This window comes from Acromyrmex echinatior, chromosome 15 (assembly GCF_024713525.1).
Source record: "Acromyrmex echinatior isolate Ae372 chromosome 15, ASM2471352v2, whole genome shotgun sequence".
In the NCBI taxonomy this organism is placed as follows: domain Eukaryota; kingdom Metazoa; phylum Arthropoda; class Insecta; order Hymenoptera; family Formicidae; genus Acromyrmex; species Acromyrmex echinatior.
In genome coordinates, this window is record NC_141866.1 from 7,184,552 (window position 1) to 7,206,774 (window position 22,223).

The window sequence follows — 22,223 nt, forward strand, 5'->3', positions numbered from 1 at the left end:
TATAAAAGATCAGCAATACTGAGCTAATGTTGATCATATATAAATACAGTATGATTGATATCCTTTATGATAATGATTGATATACATTAGTAACGGCTTCGGACGTGGTAAATGTATATTAATATTAGCATATACACACATATGCCATGCATAATTATATGAATATAGGCCAAGCGAATATGCGCAAAGTTGGTATATTTCGGCTATGTTGTCTATAGCCATTGTATTATTGTATACATAATTAAGCATATGAATATATACTACAATATTTAATGAATGTGAGCAAAGTTGGATTATTCTTTTATTGTAACACATAGAAAAATATCATTCTATTATTCAATTTTCTTTCTTTTAAATAACGCGCTTATTCTTAAAATATTTTTTTGATAATCTTAAAATATATATTTATTTCTTTTATGCTTAAAATATATTTATAAATTTTAACAACTCATTTGTTATTATGTATTCAAAACTTAAATTAATTTTCTTTTAAAGAATATTGTGTAAAATTAATCGAAGAAACAATTTTATACATATAATAATCAAATCGATTTACTTTAATAATTTTGATTGAAGTATTAAATTTACTAGGATTCAGAACATATCTTAAATTTGACCTTTGTAATGAACTCATGATAGATTTGCAGTTATAGAAACTTTCGAAATGTTTGAAACAAATAATTATTATTTGTGTATGGTATGTATTTTTTTATGTGTATAACTGTCAAATGTGCGCATTGGTTAACATTGTACACCAATGTCATTTCGTTCGAAAAAAATATTACATTGTTTTTATAACGAATATCACTTAACATCAATATTGATAATTCGTGGAAATGGAGTTTATACATGACAGGACAATGTTACATTGGCTAATGGTGACGTGTAGGCGTGTGTTGTCTTGGAACCGACTTTAGAATGTATTCAGAAGCGATTGAATAAATTGTCAAGCGTTAGCAAATTCCGATCATCATTGTTTAAAAGTGGTCAGCTTTAAAAAAAGTACTTGGTCATTTGGTAATCAGAACGATTATTGGCGTGATACGATATACGAGTTGTGTTATTTAATTACAAAAATGTTCGCAATTTTCGCACTTCTGTTTTCGATAGTCTTCGCATCTGGTAAGCAGTTTTATTAATAATTTAGCATATCAATAAAAAACTACTACAATGAGAGAAAAGTGTTTGATATTTGGTACTATAATTGCATAGTAGATTAATTATGGTTAGGAACTCTATTTTTATAATTATTACTGCTATAATATTAATAATATAATAATAATTTATACAAATATTAAATATTTTTAAAATTTTATAAAACCATAAATGTAATTATTATTACTAACATATTATAGCAATAATAATATTAAGAAAAAGGCTCCTAATTATAAGTATCTTATTATAGTCTAATTATAGTCATAAATATCAAATATGTTTTTCTCAAAATATTTATAATGATTAAATTTTTTAAGTGTTTAATTTCGTTAAATTTACTTAACGCTTAGTATAATTGATTTTAGACAAGAGTTTGAATAGAACGGATTTGAAATGTGCGGGATTTGCTATTCATAACGTATCTCTTTCCGCATATTATCCTGTATTCGAGACGGACGATAAACGTAATTATTTAGATGATCAAGGAAATGGATTGAAGACTCTTCAGGTTCATAAGCGTGACAGATGCAATGTGGCAAAAACGACTTACATACCATTCTCTTTAATATATACGAATTCATTTTAGGATTATCTTGATGGTCGTGCTCGTTATGTTACTGTCGCTGGTAATTTGAAATCTGGCATTCCATATGGAACGAAGATATGTATAGAAGAATTGAATGAGCAATTCGGGAAACAAATTCCCCTGCAGGTGTATAATTATTATATATTATGTTTGCTATATTATAAAATATGAGACTCGGTAATGATATTTCTCCATGGCACGTATTGAAAATATAGAAAGAATAAAATAATTTATTTTAGATAAGGGATCAGAGTGATTACGAAAGCAATAAACTAATCGATTTCTCGAGATTGGAAATTTGCGTCAGGACTGAGGAAGATACTTACGATAAATATCTCAACGATTTTGTTACTATCTATATATAATAATTACATGGAAATTATATACTTGATTATTGCTAATAATATTATTAAATTAATATTTTATAATAATTATAATAATTACGTTATATAATATATATGGAATTGAATTAAATCATTTATGCTTATAAACAACGATTGTTTGATTTATTTTTATAAATATTTATGTATTATAATATTTATATATATTAATTAATCTGATAAAGCGATATACATTAGTATGAAAAATTACGATATTATGGTAAATTTTGACATTTATAGAGTTAAATGCATTGTGAATTTCGTAAATATTCATTAATTGTTGATTACGCAATCATGATTTATGATCGTTCTAATAGCGACCAATAAAAAAGATTTTTATTACATGTCGTATTAAAAACAATATACATTATTATTCATTGACTTTCCGACCAATGAGGCCATGACTTTATCATTGTGTAAAGACTATTTCCGGGACATTCGGTTGACCAGGTTTGTCGATGTCCAAGAAGCTTGTAATTACTCTTTATTTCGTTACTTTCTACTCCATAAGCAATCAAATTAGCCACTGTTTGTACCGCTGCTGCATTTGGTGTTCGGTCTAATAAGAAAAACGTTAGAGAAATACATGTTACCTATATGCGATATTAATTACAAATCCATCTTATTTTTGGTTGCTTACTTCTGTAATCTCCGATGATGCAAATTCCAATACTCTTGCTATTGAAAGGTATAGAATGAGCGCCTTTTTTACCCCATCCGCGACCCTCATACACGTTTCCGTCTTCACCGACTAGGAAATTATAGCCAATATCGGGCCAGCCTCTTTTATTCATGTGCTCATTCTTGAAACAAAATTTGATAATTGTTGTGATATGCAAGTACCAGTATTTATTATTTATTAACATCAGTATTTACTTATTATTTATAAATTTATTATTTATTAAAACGTAAAATAAAAAAGAATCAACTTTATTCTATTAAAATAGATATATGTAAAATATTTATGTAAAATATTTATGTAAAATATTATTTGAGTTGTACCTATATGGCTGTTTGCGTACAATGAGTTACACAAATACAAAAAGTTCATTTATTTAAATACAAAAAGATTTTCCGTTCACAAAAAGATTTGTTTTTTGATATATTAATTACCTGGAACTGTCTCACTTTTAATTGACATACAGCTTGAGTTTCGCAACCGGAGCCAACCGAATGATGAATGATCACATAAGGTGCTGGTTTTAATTTAAGATTAGTTTGCGATTTCGGTTCTCTAGCGCCCCATTCTGTTCTAGAAATGATATTTGGACTATCTGAAAAAGCAATTAAAATTAAAAATGAATGATTATGCTTTATGTAAGCATAAGCATTAACAATGAATTATAAATTTTAATTAAATTAATTGATTAAAATGTAATTCTAAAATCCACTTTAGTTAATTGAGTTTAAAAAAGCTACTATTTTAATAATCTTTAAAGATAAAACTATATTTTACATTATTGTTTTTTTCTAAAGGAATTCTTTGAACGCGAAGATTTATGAGCCTGCATGCTTTTATATGTATCTTCTAAATTTTACATGAACGGAATACTTTATCGCTTAGTGGATAAAATTATTTTTTGAATTAGATCCTTATGAATATTAAATGAATGCTATTATAAGATAATTACATACATGCTCTGATTTTTACTGACAAAAAAATAAGAATATAAAAAATATTTATAAATACTGTGAAGAGTAAAAATATTTCTCACTCACAAATTGAAATTAATATCGTATTCTGATTTGAAGGAAAAATTATTCGAAATGCAAATAATGTCATTGTATTGACGTAATAACAATTATCAATCTTGACACACGGGATATTTCCATAATAATTTATCACGTCGAAAAATATTTTGCTTTATGCAAATATATTTAACTACTATACTTATCGCGCAAATACATTATTAAGTAATCAATCGATAACAATTAGCGTTTCTCCATGAATCATCATAAATATAATAACAGTTTCAATTTATCAAGAAAATACGAAGACATCAGGATAAGAAACTCATTTTTATTGAAAATTAACTTTTAGTTTTACAACTTTATATCTTATTACTTACTTGCAATTACTATTACAAATTAATTTCTAATTAATTATCTTTGAAACTAATCACAAGGATAAGAATTTTATTATGCTTACGCAAAATATTCTTTTAACAACTTTAACAACACGCACTATAAGAAATATCTTTAAAAATTTTGATGTTCATGGAGGTACAAAGCGAAATTCATAGTTTAAACTTGCGGTATAAATAATATATTAATTGAATTACTGGCAGCAGTCTCCTGGATGATCAGTATTACATAAACTGTCACGAAAATTGATGTCGTCGCGACGTACATTTTGACTTACAAAACGATACTAATGTCATATGCAACTTAATAAGTAAGGATGCGTTCGGAGGGACGCTGTATGCGCTATTTAACGCTACAAGCTGTTCGCGGAACTATAGATAATATTAACAATTATAAGATCACCAATGGTAGCGTTTTACGTCGTAACTGCGCGCTATCAACGCTATTCCTTTCGAGGTAGGGTTACCATCCATCCTCTTTTCCCCGGACACCATCCTCTTTTTTTTTTTTAGAGCCGGGGATGTCCAGAAGATTTTTTCCAAAGGCGTCCGGGGAAAATCTTCTAAATTTTTTATTTTGAATTCTCTGCCGCGTTATTCTGTATTAGTCTTGATTTACAATAGATGTAGTAATTCTTAAGTGTATGGGCAGCGTTAGTCTTTGCAGCACTTATATCATATAAGGCTTAAACGTCGTTTCAAGAACCATTATAGTTTATAGTTCCCTGTATATCCAAATTCAATTAAATCACTGAAGAAAAACAGGAAACAAATTTTAGAAAAAAAGACGGCCATGGAGGCGATTCAAGGAGAAAAAGTTGTAGAGATAATTCCAAGTATATTAAACGAAAAAGATTTAGTCGATTCTAAGATGTACTTTCCTAATATAAAATACTATTTTTAATTTTTTTTAATTGTAAATATTTAATTATTGTAAAATTTATAAATCCTTAATTAATTTTTTGATCTGTTTTTGTATCATCATCTCTATTTGAACATGATATGAATATATTTTTGTAAATAATAAAGATTTATTCAAAATATTTCGTAACATAAATTATGACATATTCTCTCGCATCTCCATTAAATAATATTTTTTCTAGTTTTTTATGATTCAACAATTAATATTTTACATTATTGTTGATATCATTTACGATACGATTTGCTAACAATAAGAAATAAATTATTTTACCATAACAATTTAAATTCTAAAAATAATGCACATAAATAAATTATTTCTATTATAAGGAAAATATGATTTAAACTGTGTAATACATAAAATAATTTTTCTTTCATAAGTTGGAAAAAATTTGACATTTTATTATAAATATAATTTATTTTATAAATATATTCTATTTTTTTTAATAAAATGTTACTGTACTCCATTTTAATCTAATTCGACGAATGCTACCAACACTACATTTGTTGTTCATGGAATTTACTAATACTATCGAGTTGTTGGCTCTATGAATAGCGTTGATAACGTCTCCCCGAACACACACTATACCAATATACATATAAGTACTTTTAATGCAAGATATTGTACAGGACACGATCTTTGACTTCTCACATGGCCTATAACAGATGTGTACGTATGTCCATATACATACATACACATTTGAAATAATCTCCAAACGGGATTTTCCTGTTAACCTAATGACTTGAGAAAGGGGAGGGGAAGACTAACGGAATTTTAGTGCTGCAATTTGATAATAGTGCTTAAATCATTTAATTGTAATGTTGATTTATTTATAGGTATATATTTATATATTTTACAACAAAATTTGTATAATTCATAGAATTTTGTCATTAAAATAATTTATTAAATAATTAGATAACTTTTTTATTAACAAATTATCTTGTAACAGTTGCGGAAAACTTAATTATTTAGTATAGTTATATATGTGTTTAATATATGTGTATAATTATTTAAACTAACTATAAATGGGAAGGATTTTATAATACATATACATTACATTTTATAATACATATAATACATATACATTATATACAAATACTGTTATATACAGAACTACGTATTATTGGCTAATAAGAAATGCGAAATAACGAGACAATACATAATTATATTTTAAATATGTATGAATGAAAATGATAAATATAAGAGATAGTACGTCATTCATGTGTTACTTAAAAAAGACTGGGGTTTTTTTAAGGAACGATAACCATCATTAATTACACAAATTAATTTACTAGTAAGATAACGTGAAATTATTGATAAATGCGTACTAACGTTTCAATTTGTTTACGCTTTGATTAAATCTTTTGATTAGCACATGCAACGAAACGCAGTATGAAAATCTAATTCGGACACTTATCTCATCTGATCTTTCTGAACTTTACTCAGTATATGATAATGAAGTTGCGATAATATTATACTATACACGATTATCTTATTGATTCCACGTGTCTGACAAAATGATATTTTTATGAGCGTTCCCAGGAGATAATCTTCGTGATAAACTAACAGTAAATTAACGTTTTTTTTTTGCAGATTTACTACTCGTAAGTATTTAAATCGTCCGTTATTTTCGGCTGATGAATGAGAGTGAAGAATGCAATATACAGGTCAGTGTGTTCAACAGATATACATATATGTGTAACGCAAATTCCAAAAAGTGGTTTTGTCAATGTGTCAATCGTAAAATCTTTTTTCTGAAAGATACAGTGAGTGCAAAAAGTATTCATACAGAGAAAATATTTTTTAAAAAAACTTTATTTTTAAAAAGTAAATATTATCCAGTGAAAAATGAGTCGAATTGATGTTGAATCAATATAAATATGATGATTTCAACATCAATTTGACGTCGATTCGACGTTTAATTGGCAATCATTTCTTGTTGGATAATTAACAATTTATTCATAAACACTAAAATAGACTGTATGTTTTTTAAAATTATATATACTAAAAAGATGTGTATTAATTATACAAAATGTATTTGAAAAATAAGCGAAAATTAAAAATTGTATTGTTTGATGCTCAAAAAGTATTCATACAAACGAGAAATTTAGATTCTAAAATCAGGAATACATGCGAAGCTCATTTGTTTATGTTATAACAGAATGTATACATTGTATAAAATTGCTAATTAATGTTTATTTTCTTCAAATAAGATTTTTTTGTAATAAATTTCCTTGTACGAATACTTTTCGCTCTCACTGTATATGTACGATTCTCTCGTTTACAGTAGAATCAATGTTAATTCAATCATTTCAATGTCCGTGAAATTTGCGATCATACTTTACATGTTCCATATGTATTTACATATACATTATGGAACAGAGTACTTGAGATAATTTTATCAGAGTAATCTATACGAAATTATGCGAAAGACAATTGTACGGCATCGTGCTATTTCGATTACCATTGTCGTTAATTAAATCCGAAGACCATGACCTTAGAGCATATATTGTTGCAACAAGTATAGCTATGTAAAAGAACAGCTCGCACGCGAACACAAGGTGAGAGTGACATTGATCTTATTTGTCGAACTTGCGTGAGAGATAGTTACGTTATATACTTTAAAATGTCTTGTTTGATTTCTTAACAATCTGAAACGTGTACGTAAACCTTGAGTTTTGACTAATGGTAATTTTATTGATGGCATCTTAATTAATTGGCATCTTAATTAATTATGATGTACATATATTAATGCGGAGAGTCTATTATACGAGGTCACTTTGTACATCAGGGAATCACCTTCGCGAGACAGAAAAAGGCGGTTTTTTTTAATGACTATTCCGCAGCGAGAATATTTCGTAACGATAATAATAGAGGTAGCAATGGTTATATCCAATATCTACAGCATATCGAACACTATTATATACTATTATATATACATAATATAAAATTATGAGCTTTACTTACTAAATAGCGTAAGCGGATTTCTAAAAGCTAATGACATAATCACGCGAATCTATTAGATTCTTTTTATAAATGAGAAAAAAAAAGAAATAGAAATATATGTGATAGTATATTTCATCATAAAATATTATAAAGCCGGTATTTATAGTTGATTCTAATATTTAAGACCATTTTAAGTACAGTTTTAAGATGTCATAAGTCAATCACAAAGTCGTATTAGCATTTTAAGATGTTACTTAAGATACAATACATAAGAGGTCTTAAAATACATAAGAGCAGATTATGAATACCGGCCTAAGTATTTTTTTTAATATACGGAAAAAACGGTTTTGCTAAATACAGAAAATAATTTTATTTGAATCATCAAAATAATTTTTATTAGGTGTTGGAATTAATTCGTAGCGTTTTACAAGTGATGGGAAGTACTTTCATTAATGTATTTTTTAATGCTCATGTGAAATAAATAACATTCTTTCATTAAAAAACGCTACGAATTAATTCCAACACCTAATATATAAGAAAAATTAACTCAAATTAGTTAGAATGTCAAAACTTTTTGCAGCATTTTTCATCATGCTTAAGTTTTCTATACATAACTATTTTAATTAATTCAATAAAATTATTTTTAAATCTGTATTTATACCTAAATTTTTAGATACTTTAGTAAAATCGTTCTTTCTGTGTAAAAATGAAATAATTTTGTCATACTTACAATCTTTTGTTACGTTAATTAAGATTCGTTATAATTAAGGACGATATATTTGACAAGGATCTAGAAATATCATTATAGAATAACATTCGCTTTGTTGTTTTCTTCTACGATATTATCTATCGACTTTATTGTGGTGGTCGGACGTATGTGAGGTTTTGGATTTGCAGTCCAACGGGGAAGATTAACTACAAGCTTGTAAAAAGTTTCGCCTGGGCATTCCGTGTCTCGCACTTGTCGATGACCAATCACGTTGTAGTTCTTCTTTATCTTGCCGAGTAAAACCCCATAAGCTATCAGCTTGTTCAACGCTTTCAGAGCGGCTTCGTTCGGAAGAAAGTCTGCGAAATCATACATTTACGTGCGTCATAATGATTTCTTTGACGTAGAAGACGATACGATATCTCAAGGAAGATATCTTGTATATTGTTTTTACATAAAAGATTAATTTTTTTTAGTAAAATCAATTTGAAATGACACTCTTGGATTTTTAAATGATAATTTATCTTTCATTTATATGTGTAATTTAATATTTCTGAACTGTAGTACAAAAAAGATTGATATAAAAACAAGAATCATTTTTCAATAAGAAAAACTTGACAATCATTTTCAACGATTTTTTATAAATTATTAATCTTTGTTCGATGGAATGGATGTTATTTGATTTACACGGAAAAAAAAGTTTTGGTCAAGTATTTAAAAAATTGGCTAAATGCAAATCTAAAATAATTTTATTGGACTATTAAAATAATTATGTAGGATGCTTTGGCTGGTTGCTAGAATGTCAAAATTTTTTGCAGCATTACTCATTACGTTTAAGTATTTTATACAATTATTTAAGTAGTTTAATAAAATTAATTTTAGAACTCTGTGTCAAACCGAATTTTTTAAATGCTTAAGTAAAATCAATCTTTCTGTGTATTATATCTCTCTCTACATAGCTGACGAAACATCAATCATATTTATAATGCTTTAATTACCGGTGAAGTCTCCTATGATGCATATGCCAATACTCTGGGTATTATATTCAACTGCATGTGCACCAGTATAATCCCAACCGCGACCCTCGTAAACGTTACCGTCTTCGCCAATGACGAAATTATATCCAATGTCCCACCAGCCTCGCTGATCCAGATGCAAATCTTGATAGGTTCTAACGATATCAGAGCACGTCTCCTGATCCCGACAATACCTAGGTATACCGCCATGATGGACCACTACGTATGGTGCTGGTTTTATTGGCATGATCTCGAAATTGAGATGTTTCCTGGCATTCCATTCCTTTCGGCTGACAATTCTTAGGCACTCTGAACACCGAGAATCTATTATAGATAAATTATTATTAATAAATTATTTTCGAATTAAATTAATTCTTCGTAGGTTTTGAACAGTCTTAAAATACAAACAAAAGATTAACGTATGTACGCTACTGTACGCAATTGTTATTTAAATGCATTATGGATCCTTGATAATAATAATAACAATAATAATAATAATAATGATATAAAGAATTACGAATTTCTTGCATCGTGTAGAACAGGTAACATAGAACTTGGCGGATATAAATTGGAGTCAGCTAACGAGTTAGCACGAACAAGCACGTTTTCATCAATTAGTTGCGCAATTGCAAATATACCGTGCAGAAATTATTTCGTCCTTGAAATACGATGATAGATTGCCCAATCAGATTCCCAAGTTGTAAAATACAATAATTTCGGCTCAGACACTTGCAAATGTGGCGGAAAACTTTGGAAAAATACTGACTAGTTATCAAAGCGTTTTTGTCACGAGGAATGTAAATTGTTTGTTTACTGGATCGCACGTTTTATCTCGAACAATTTTATTTTTTCTGAGTATACGTCCAATCGCGCAAATCAACTTATTAATTACAACTAAAATTGTAACTTTAAAAAGAAAATTACACTTTCTTCTATACGAGCATACTGTAACAGTTTCGAAATATTATAGTATGGTTAATTATCCTTGTAGAATAATTTTCTTGGCATTGCACGAACTGATATCATAGAATGTTATCATACTACTTAGATATAAATAACTGATGCACTTTAATTTTATATCAAGCGTCGTAACACCATTAAGAAATTAGACATTACTTAGACGCTAGTTTTCTAACAGCTCCGTTGTAAATGTAGCTACTTTGTAAAAGTTGCGTAGTTGTGAGCCATGTATTTTTTATACTTATATTTATCATATCTAAAGGTGGACTTTATTATGATGATTAAAGTTTGCATAAACAGAAATGACTCACAACGATTAAGTGTAACGTTACTGAAACTCAATTCGGAAGCTCGCAGATCTCTTTCGATAACGGAATAAATGTTAAAAACGAATAAAAATTAATTTGTTGCAGATATTTACAATATTTTTTTATTATATATTTACATAAATAAAAAATATACGTAGGAAATATAGCTAGCTCTTATTGAATAGATTGAAAGAATTGTAAGATACCTTTCTGATTTTTTATATTTTTTTAAGAGAGATTCCTTGTGTATACAAGAATGATCGAAAAAGAACCATTAAGGACTTAATAGAAAAGAATAATATAAACACGAATAATAATTAAAAAACCTATTTTGTTATAGATAATAAGGGAGATTGTGATGACTTAGGAGCACATGTACCTTACGACATACTAATTATTTTTTAATAATAATGAGATTTTTAATGTTAGCAATTCAGTTATATTGTTTCAGTTGAAATATAACTGAGTGATCGACACATTAAGAATCCCATTATTAGAATTAATTAGTACAATATATTAATTATTATTAAAAGAATAATTAATGTATTAGTGTATTATACATTATGTTCCAGGATATTACAGTCTCTTCTACTTACATATTGTAAATAATATAAAAAGATTTAAATTTATCTTTAAATTATATCTTTAAATTTATTATATGTATTATGAATCTTAAATATCTACTGCGTGATCTACGATATTATTAGTGTCGCATATTTTCTTCGCCACGCAGAAGAACTAATTCTGAAAATATGATGTATTTTTGATTCCGGTATAAAATCTCGAGTGGCTTACTGGTTGCATTGATGAAATTCGTGTTGTTAATGGGAATGGCAAGCACCACATGCTCAAGGAAACCAAATAGGAGTATGTATAACGTCGACAAAATGAAGTAAGAGGATAACATCATGGTAATTGACACCTTTACAGCACGTGTCAAAAGTAAAACTGAATAGCCATCATGGCGCGTCCGCTTTTAAACGAAAATTCCGAACTGCAGCCGGGAAGTCCCCTCGAATGAAGAATCGAGAACCAACCCGTCCCTTAACCCTGTCCCCTCTTCAACGTGTTTGTCATAGTGATTACAACATTGACAATGACGACGACATCGAGAAGGAGTTACGACTTGTTCCGACTATTCTACTATCCTATATTTCGAAAATTCGTACAATATCTACATCATTCTGATTGCTAACGAAATGCGGAAGAAAGAATTGCGCTGCCTATGCAGTAAAAAATCGAACACAATAGGTTAAAATTAATGAGAATGGCAAACTGAGTGAGTAACGGTGCGACGAAAAATACTGTGAAAATAATTACATAAAAAAGAGGGATGAAACTGAAAAGCTTTTATGTTAAAATAATTAATATGCTATTAACATTCATGCGTTTATATATTCTAAGAGATCGAAACATAGAAAAATGCTGAAAAAATTCATAAAATATGTAATCAAAAAATATGTAAAGAATAAGCAAATATTACTTGTCTAGAAAAAAAAAAGATCATCTTTTTTAACTTAAGCTTAATATTTCTAATGCGGTTATTTATGGATTAATATTTATTTCTACCAATGCAAATTAACTTTGATTTCAGTTTAATTTACTCTTTTGTCTTTTTCTAATGTTTAGAATTAGAAAAAGTAAGAGAAACTGCTTAAAATTAATCTACGTTAATTAAAATAAACACGAATGTGCTGATGTCAGGTTTATTTGTAAATATATGATAGAGATAAGAAAAAGAGTTGTGAAGTCTTGATACAATATTGATTCTATTTATTATATTTATTTTCTTATTTATACAATTTCTTATGTTTTTTTTCTAAGCACAGCGATTACGTTTTATGAACGCGATTTGCACGGTTTTATCAAATGGATAATGAATTTCTGATAAGTAATGTATCTAGAAGTTACGTAACTAATTGATATCTTGATTATACAGAACACATAAAATTGATCTATTTAATGAATCGTGAATTTTAAATTATTTTTTCATTGTCTTGATCAGCAATTTAGAATTTTTAATAAACATCAGCATACATTTTATTAAAATGGCTATGCATTTCTACATATGAATAATATTAATGACTTGACATTTTCATGGGCATTTTGATACTTGATCTATAATCTACCACATAATAACATATTTGTTTTCTGATAAGAATGCATCGAACGATCGATGCAATTCGTATAAATGGAACTACGCTATCTCAAATTGGTTCTATTATTATTATTGAATCTGATGTAATCTGATTTATGATTCAAATGTAAACAGTGAGATATTTTTTTTTCTAGTATTATATTGCCTGTAATTTTACGAAAATGAAATCGTAATTGCAATAATGTGAAAATAATTGAAATAAACAAAGACAGTGTTTTGCATTCGATAATGACAATCACTTCATCGAATTACAGTAGACAAAGTAGCATAAATTCTGGCAAATATGCCGCGCTAGGATTTACTCTGTTACATGCCTTTATGTTATATTAGTATTGTGTAATGATTTCAGTTTCTTATTGTTAATATCAATGAAATTATTGAGTTGAATCGTTTGTCACTGTTTTACGTAGCACTATCATAAATTACTAATCTACATAAAATGATTACTGTAGGACGTGCAAAAGACTTAGTGGTTATTTCGTGATACATGAGTGTAGAAGAATAGAATAAAGGATGTTATATAACAAAATACAAGTACTTTGCTCTTGTATTCTTTGTTTAGTTTGTTGTTTTATATTCCACCTGTTTGGGATATATGGCATTTTTAACGGGCGGGATTTATGCTCAAAACATACAAAGTGCGCAGATTAAATTTAGTGTATTAAATACAATAAACGCATTACATGACATATGTAACTCATGTCATAATACTTGTAATACATGTGGGAAAATCATAATTATTATTAATTACTTCATATACATATTTATCATTCTTATCCCTTAATAAAACTTTATAAACGTATTTTACAAGTTATTGTGTCATTTTTATAAATTATTGTGTCTTATTTATATGCATATATATATATATGCACATATATATATATATATATATATATATATATATTTGTAAATTTTTTATGAGCCATACGTACCTCTCTCCTCCCCTATGAGTAGCCATATATCCCACCCCTATGGGATATGCAGCAAAAATGCAAGAGTTTGAAAAAGTTCATTTTTTAATACGAAATATAAATATTTCGGATTTCTAATATTTTTTTCATAATAGTAGACAGTATAAAATTTTTACTGATATAGTTCGTTTACTTTAAACATAGTAGATAATACTTAATAAATTAAGTTTTTGATAGGTGCGGCGTATATACCGGAGTTACCTTACATGTTATTCAGCATTTTTGTTTTGTTTCTGCTTGGAATAATAACGTCACATATAACGAAGAAGTACATCGTGTTTGTGAGCGCGTGATCTAGAGATAACATTTTATTCAAAGACGTCGAATGATCTTTGTTTACTTGTCATAGCTGTCGACTAATTATTTCCTGCAATCGTTTGTCATTGACGTAATTCTTACGACTCAGGATATGCTATGTATCGAGTTTCTGTTGAAAGAACGAATTCTGCTTCCTATATTGATAAGATTATAAAATATAATATTAATAAACTCGTTAAAATATGATATGCTACAAAATTTATCTCGAGCTTCATAAATGTTCCATAAATTAAACAATACGCAGATGATTCTATCAAAAATAGGCGACAGCTAATGCAGCATCTGATTACTATAGAAAAAAAGTAAAAAAAAAAACGAAGTAGAAATTAACTTAGATAATCATGATAAAATCGCGATCATTGATGTATAGTTGTGACCAATGTTGATATTGTCAAAGTAATAAAAATTAGTGGACGAAGATATTTTTTTTGCAGTATAAAAATGAATAAGAATGAGTGATGACCGCTTTATAATAATGTAAAACAAACGAACAATAAAATTCTTTTGCATATTTTTAAAATCCTTTTTAATTCTTTATGAATGACAAAATTATTGTCGGGAATCGCTGTTATCAGGAAAATTAAATTGACAATGAAGAAATAATACCGATGTGATTAATGACTTTATTCGAAAAATTGTCTGATCATGGGACAACGATAAGCTTTACTACAAAATTTTATCACGTACACTATATTATTGTAAGAAAATGGGAGAACGCAACTTTCTTTTTCTTGTAGAAATAAATTGACTAAGTATGTTGGCCTTAAGGGGATTTTAAAGCGAATCTATTTTATGAATTTTTTTCAAGCACGTATTTTTCTAACTGTCTTTACAGATTAAAAAATTCTTTTTCAGTTAAAGTATAATCGATAATGTAGTCCAAACCGGTCGGATTTTGTCGCCAAAAACGAAAAAAAGTGGAAAATTACTGTTTTGTGACCTTTTAACGTCGACTCGTAATAATGAGCTTTCCATTTGATGACACAAGTCGACACATAAGCGTCGTTCTTTACATTAAAAGATTAATAAAGATACAACACTTGTGTCGACTTGTGTTATCAAATGGAAAACACCCAATGTTTGCTTTATATACGAGTTTTATATTTTGTACGTATAAAATAATTTTGGACTCTAAAGATTACATGAACAACCAGTGTACTTAGAAATAGGTTTAGATACTTAATATAAAAGATTAATTAGTTAGAAAATTTGTATGTATATATGAGTGCGATATTGATGTAGTAGTATATAAAAATATGTCGATGTGTCGCATTTTATCGGTAAAACAACGATCTCATCGAAGTTCGAGCTTCACTTTATAGGATCCCTTAAATATATTATTTTGCAAATATATACATTTAAGTTACAACAGAATAAATTTTTAAAATAAAAGATAAACAATTAAGTGTTCAATAGCAGTTATTGTAGTTACATAAAAATAATTCAAATTATGATTTAAAATAATTTAATTTTTTAGATCTATTTCGCATCAATTCAACTTGCTCGAATATTGCATTATAAGATATTTAATTTTTTAAACTCTCAAATATTATATAATATTGTTCTTGGAATACGAATACAGAAATTGCACAACTATACCAGATGTCGTGATTTTCCAAGCAAGTTCAAGTTTGAGAAGTGATCTAGTAGTTTTCTGACTTATCATTGTAGGTATGTACTGAAACGTTGTTTGGTGCAGAAAGAGACTGAGAGAGGACGTATCTGCATTTTAGATGAAAAATGTTTACTAGCGCGTCTATGTCGTTTATGTACACGTTGAACTATAATATAAGCATTAATACTTCTAGTGAGTATAATACATCCACAATCCTTGGTTTTATGTTCCAATAATTATTATACAATTATATTCTGTAAACATAGCATGGAATAGTACTAAACAATTAATCACAAAAATTGAAAATTGTGGATGTGTTATCCGCCGGAAATATCAGTAGCTATATAGTTCAACATATATGTACGTTTTGTGCACATTGACTCAATAAATGAGTTCTATCTAAAATATGGATTTTCACTCCTCTGTAATGATATATACTTTATTTGATACTTTAATTTATCCTAGATGTGTGACTTTTTAGTTTTTTAAATCAAACTTACCGAACAATGTTCAAATTTCGATTTGCAGAAGGTGCAGCCGATATTGATGAAGGTATGGCTAATCATTGACATTTTTTCGTTATGCAACCAGAAGCAACCAGCTATGGCTATTTTCTTCTTCTGATCCCTGAAGACGAAGATAAGCTTTATTTGCTTCTGGTTGGATAACGAAAAAATGTCCTATATTGTTGTAATAAGTCTTGAACGTGTCTGTCGAAATTTGAGGTTAGAGTGTTACAAAATTGTTTTCCCGCGAATATTCAATTCACATTCAATTCTTACGAAGCATGTACGTGCAAAGAAATTATTTATCTAAATAATTTTAGTAGATAGCGAACAGAAGGATAAATTAGAATGGATTTCTGCTTCCAAACTTGAAATAACTCCCGAACAAATCGAAGCGAAATATGAGGCTTATTATTATACAGAGACCGAAGTGTTATCTGGTTATAACTTAAAATTAATCCGTTCCGATAAAGTAATGCAGGATTTAACTGATCAAAATTGCCAGAATATTATTGAGGCTGAATCGAAACATTCCGATCTCATTCCAGCAAAATATGAAGGTGATTTTTGCAAATAAAAATTTATTTTTGAATTTTGTTTTCCTTAAATATGCTAATTTAAATTTTATTCGAATCTCCTTGAAGTTTCGTTAATACGTGCTTTAAAAATTAATTGTGCAATTAAGGTGGTTTAAAAATCTGGGAATGCACATTCGATTTGGGCCAGTACATATTGGAAAAGGAAATCGAGTTGAAAGATAAATTTGTTATGGATTTAGGATGTGGCGCTGGAGTGATTGGCCTTCTGTCTCTTCGTAAAAATTCCACCGTCCATTTCCAAGATTACGTTCGTATGATTTATAATTGTCACGCTGAAAAGTGAGCCGTGATTAACGAAATAATTTTTTTTTGTAGAATGCCGAAGTGCTAAAATCCGTGACCATACCGAACGTAATATTGAATTTTGATCGTACGATTGTACTGACGAAATGCGAATTTTATGCCGGGGATTGGGCTTCTCTCGCGACATTACTCGACGAAAGTAAAAAATACGATTATATCTTTACGAGCGAAACGATTTACAATCCTGACAATCACAAAAAATTATATGAAATTTTTAAGAGAAAACTAAAAGCCGATGGCGTCGTGTGAGTACATTGGATTACTGATGTCTTATTTTTATCATTAAATCTTAAGTTTCAAAATGGGTAAATTTCTATTAGATTTGTCGCTGGAAAAACCTATTATTTTGGCGTGGGAGGTGGAATGAGACAATTTGAGAATCTTATTTTAAAAGACGGATGCTTTGACGTCGAGCCGGTGTGGAGAAGTCAACATGGTGATTAATGATTAATTGTAAATATATTTTATCTTTGTTAGTTCAACAATATAAATTGTATACATTGCAGGAGTAAACAGAGAAATTCTGAAATTCACAAGGAAACTGCATTAAGAATATATCTAATGTATAATATTATTGTCTTCATAATACTATGAGGTATCGATTCGGAATGTCGTGATGATCAGCAATGACAATAGATACTTCTACGAGATTTGCTCGAATTTCTTTTTCTTCTTGTTTGTACACGAAAGTCGTTAACTCTCTCTGTCGTTTATTATCAATAAATATTGTGACTTTTTTTTACGGCGAGAGTCTCTCGTATACCCATCCATCCTTTCCTTCATGCACGAGAATATTATCTATTTTTTCATTCGTTTTTGGGCGTCTGAAACGGATTCTATCATGAAGACGATCGCTCTGACCTTGCCAAAATTCTACGGAGTGTGGCACGATGAGATAACCGCCCCTGAAATAAGATGTCTAATACAGTAAATGATTTAATCTTTATAAATAAACGATCTAAATTTAAAAATTATACTCGTGACACACACACACACACAACACAACACACACACACACACACACACACACACACACACAGATGCACGATACTATTAATCTACGAGTCTGTCAACGACAACAAATATATTAGTGTTGTTTAAACGAAGCAATATGCTGTCGCACGTGATTACTTATTCTTCTTTGGTTTTATCTTTCTCGTGTAAGAAATCTTTATATTCGGAATTGGAAAAACTGATTAATGCTTACGCGCGTACATTCTCCAATTTGATAGTGATTACAGTAAATACCAATTAACAGTGGCATGAAAGAAAGATATTAATGTTATAATTTTATACTAAACATAATATAAATGTAATATAACATATGTACATAATAGTTACATTGTTGAGCTTGGAATTGCAGCATTGTTATGTTAGTTGGTGTTTACTGAGTAATGATGAACTAATTATTTTTTAATTATAGTTACCTACCAACAAGCAGGTCTTTTAACTTGATTCTTTGGAAATTTTGCGAGCAGTTCCTTTTCTTTAATAATAAGGGTCTGTCTACTAGCAATTACACTACTTTGCTTGCTGGCCGTAGATCCGATTTGATTCTCATATGGCCGACTTCGAAAATAATGATCTGAATCTTCTGCTGAAGTTTTCTTGGCGATACCTTCGATACGTACCTAAAATAATTAGTAGTAATAAATCAATAAAATGATTATGATGAAAGAATTAATTAAATGTTGTTGCAAAAAATAATTTTAATTCGTGAAAACTTTGCTATTTATGAGATAAAATATAATGTAAAAAAAAAACAATGAATACTGTACACTTCGTCTAAGAGATTCCCAGTAGAAAGTTAATGCAGCATGCGGATTTTCAGCCTGTAAATCGAATAATATGTAATTTATTTGTTTTCTGGTATCAGAAAATATCAATTAAATATTTTAAAAAGTCTGAATTAAATATCTGAACTCACTAATTCGTGGCCTTTTCTACTGTCGTAATTCGTGTAAAACTTGAAACCTTCTGTGCCGAAACCTTTTAGTAACAATACACGCACGGACGGTATACCATCTCTGAAATAATTGCATTATGATGTGACAATGTGTTGATAATTATTTGCACAATCTTTTTATGCTCCCTTTTATGAAGCTTGTTTATCTTTTTCTTATTTTTCTTTTACGCGACTAATATTTTTGTTAATTAACAGATTGCAAAACACTACTAATTGTATTCATATAAACATTTTCTCTTTTTCAATAACATATATAACATGTGTTTATTTATATTCAATTTTATTACGAGATAATTTTTAAATTAAAAAAATGTTGCCTTGTTGCTGTCGCGAGAAGCATCGCATTAGGCTCTAAAATTCCTGGAGTATTGCATGCCTCCTCAAACCATGCTTTGAACTGTCCCATAGGCTCCTTGCTAATTAAATCATCCTCCGTAAAGGTCTCATGTTTATCTTTGTATTTTATTCGCATATCTGTAAAAAAAATGATATGAAAGTTAAAGATAAGTAGATTAATAATTTTCCGAAAATTTTTTTTGAATTTTGGAATATTTTTGAGTAACCTTTTGATTATTTTTTATTAATAATATTAAATTAAACATTGATATATGATTAGTTATTAATTGTAAAAAGCGTTCCTCAATATACGTACAATATTACGAGAAAATGAGATCTCGCAAAAATAGATTTCGATGATAAAAAAAATACGGCTAATGAAGATTAAACCGCATAGACATTGATAAATATTTATTAAGAAAAATCAACAAGTAAAATAAATGTTTATTCCTTATTTACAATACACATTAGCAAAATGTATATACAACATTATTTTTTAATTCTTCGAAGGTTTTTGGTACTGTCGAAGTCATATATGCACTGCTTTCTAAATTTCGAGATAATTGAAATTTTTTACGGTTTTTAGGATTTTTAGGCACAATTCCATCAATGTAACTAACTTCAATTTTGGTTCAAATTTACTGTTTATCTTTTTTTAATTCTAAGAATTAAAAGAAGATAAACAGTAAGTTAAAAGTTTCAAAATTAAAGTTCATCTTATATTGGTGAAACTGAACCTTAATGATCTAAACCATTAGGCATTTAATCTAATTTTAATTCTGGAATAAGTAAGTAAAACGTAAAATCATCGATGCTTATCAACATTTTACAGACCTTAAAATTTTACTCATATTGAATTTTTTCGCTTTGTGTTTTGACTCAAAAAGATAAAAAAAAATTTTTTTTTAATGCTCGGTTTCTTGATTCAACATGTTTTTTTTATCTTTTTTTAATTCTTAGAACTAAGAGTAGTTGAACCAAGATAAAAATTTATCTATATTGATAAAAAGAGTTATTAGAATGTAGAAAGCGGTATATGTAGCTTTTCTCGAGGGCAGCTAAAAACTTTCTTCGCAAACAGAATGAAGGCTAAACCATATGTAGACCCATCGTGTGTAGACTGTAGAGTGCAATTTTTTTGTGATTAAAAAATTTTTATTTTTTTAATTTTTAATCAATTCTTGTTTATATTGCATTATAAAATTTCATGAACTATTAAACAAATTGAAAATGAAACGATTTGCATTAAATAATATAAATAATATTTAATTAATAAATATAAAATTCAAAAATATGTAAATAAAAATTCAAAAATGTTTTTTCTAATTAATTGTAATTGTTGTAATGCAATATGATAAATGCATTATTTAAAATGTAAATGTAATAAATGTTTAATTTAAATCTATTTATGCACTGTAAAAAAGTAATTTTCGGATTACTCGATAACAAAATTTTTTGAACAGTCGATACTTGGAACTATTTTTTTCTTTTATAGTTTATAATGTCAAGATGTTTATAATGTCAATGTTTAAGATATGAAAGTATATTTTTCCTTTAACATTTTTGTTTCAGAGTTTTGCATTTTTATATGAAAAAATGCATTTTTTTATTTCGACTATAATTAATTATAACATTTATATACAATTTTTTATAAATATACAATTATAAATATTTTCTAAAATTTAAAGATATCAAAATATAAGATCATTTTAATACTTAATATACTTAATAATTTTTATATACTTATAAAAGTGATGAAAATTAACCCAAGATACAAAAGGCCATCGTATGTAGTAAAAGTACCAAAAAATTTTTTACGCACGAGGTTTTATTGTCGAAAAATTAATTTAAAAAATCATAATTGAACATGTAATTAAGTATATAATTTAAAAAATCGTAATTAAAATATATAATCACATTATTATGTATGTAATAATGTTTGAAATTATTTATTCTTCCGACAATTTTACAAACACACGCGCGCGCGCGCGCGCGCACACACACACACACACACACACACACACACACACACACACACACACACACACATATATATATATGCCACGTACACAAAGCAAACATTAGTTTATTACACAATATTATACAAAATTGACAGCTCTGTGTGGCGGTCATTTATTAATTTACCTCCAATGTCAACAGTGTAATTCTCACTCCGGAGCGACATGATGTTGCACCGTGTATCCAACTGACTCGACTGCTCAGCAACAGAATAGATGACCGATCTATGGCACAAACGAAGTGCGACTGGTACAAAACGCGCATGGATAGAACGCGTCATCGAATCAATACGTTTATAAATGGGAAAAAACGGCTTCGTCATTATTATCTTGATGTAGTAATCTGTTTGTCTGATAACATCATAGTTTC

General features: G+C 28.3%; 5 protein-coding genes across 13 annotated transcripts; 2 read left to right on the plus strand and 3 right to left on the minus strand.

The window, feature by feature from the left end:
• Window positions 1-536: 536 nt before the first annotated feature.
• On the plus strand, window positions 537-2,499 carry LOC105147034 (hypothetical protein). The gene is made up of 4 exons (XM_011057758.2): window positions 537-1,122; window positions 1,521-1,663; window positions 1,742-1,867; window positions 1,981-2,499. The coding sequence occupies exons 1-4, from the start codon at window positions 1,077-1,079 to the stop codon at window positions 2,104-2,106; spliced, it is 441 nt and encodes a 146-aa protein (XP_011056060.1). The 5' UTR covers window positions 537-1,076; the 3' UTR covers window positions 2,107-2,499.
• Window positions 2,219-4,572, minus strand: LOC105147033 (peptidoglycan-recognition protein SC2). Its single transcript, XM_087413841.1, has 4 exons — window positions 4,404-4,572; window positions 3,235-3,395; window positions 2,762-2,924; window positions 2,219-2,680 (listed from the first exon to the last, which is right to left on the minus strand). The coding sequence occupies exons 1-4, from the start codon at window positions 4,471-4,473 to the stop codon at window positions 2,496-2,498; spliced, it is 579 nt and encodes a 192-aa protein (XP_087269967.1). The 5' UTR covers window positions 4,474-4,572; the 3' UTR covers window positions 2,219-2,495.
• Window positions 4,573-8,785: 4,213 nt separating this feature from the next.
• Window positions 8,786-12,551, minus strand: LOC147907250 (peptidoglycan-recognition protein LB). Of its 2 annotated transcripts, none has more exons than XM_087413838.1 (3): window positions 11,859-12,551; window positions 9,778-10,119; window positions 8,786-9,138 (listed from the first exon to the last, which is right to left on the minus strand). In XM_087413838.1, exons 1-3 carry the CDS (start codon window positions 11,971-11,973, stop codon window positions 8,873-8,875), a joined length of 723 nt encoding a protein of 240 aa, XP_087269964.1. In that variant the 5' UTR covers window positions 11,974-12,551; the 3' UTR covers window positions 8,786-8,872. The 2 variants fall into 2 exon arrangements, with proteins under 2 accessions (XP_087269964.1, XP_087269965.1); XM_087413839.1 differs by lacking the exon at window positions 11,859-12,551 and adding an exon at window positions 10,313-10,692.
• Window positions 12,552-16,235: 3,684 nt separating this feature from the next.
• On the plus strand, window positions 16,236-18,275 carry LOC105147008 (histidine protein methyltransferase 1 homolog). 8 transcript variants are annotated; one of them, XM_087413833.1, is made up of 7 exons: window positions 16,236-16,317; window positions 16,654-16,677; window positions 16,952-17,191; window positions 17,317-17,477; window positions 17,546-17,778; window positions 17,854-17,969; window positions 18,040-18,275. In XM_087413833.1, exons 1-7 carry the CDS (start codon window positions 16,251-16,253, stop codon window positions 18,081-18,083), a joined length of 885 nt encoding a protein of 294 aa, XP_087269959.1. In that variant the 5' UTR covers window positions 16,236-16,250; the 3' UTR covers window positions 18,084-18,275. The 8 variants fall into 8 exon arrangements, with proteins under 8 accessions (XP_087269959.1, XP_087269960.1, XP_011056007.2 ...); XM_087413834.1 differs by having other exon boundaries at window positions 16,955-17,191; XM_011057705.2 differs by having other exon boundaries at window positions 17,105-17,191.
• On the minus strand, window positions 17,974-22,218 carry LOC105147009 (pyridoxine/pyridoxamine 5'-phosphate oxidase). The gene is made up of 6 exons (XM_011057706.2): window positions 21,981-22,218; window positions 19,817-19,973; window positions 19,461-19,560; window positions 19,312-19,365; window positions 18,965-19,164; window positions 17,974-18,438 (listed from the first exon to the last, which is right to left on the minus strand). The coding sequence occupies exons 1-6, from the start codon at window positions 22,174-22,176 to the stop codon at window positions 18,273-18,275; spliced, it is 873 nt and encodes a 290-aa protein (XP_011056008.2). The 5' UTR covers window positions 22,177-22,218; the 3' UTR covers window positions 17,974-18,272.
• Between the last annotated feature and the right edge of the window lie 5 nt (window positions 22,219-22,223).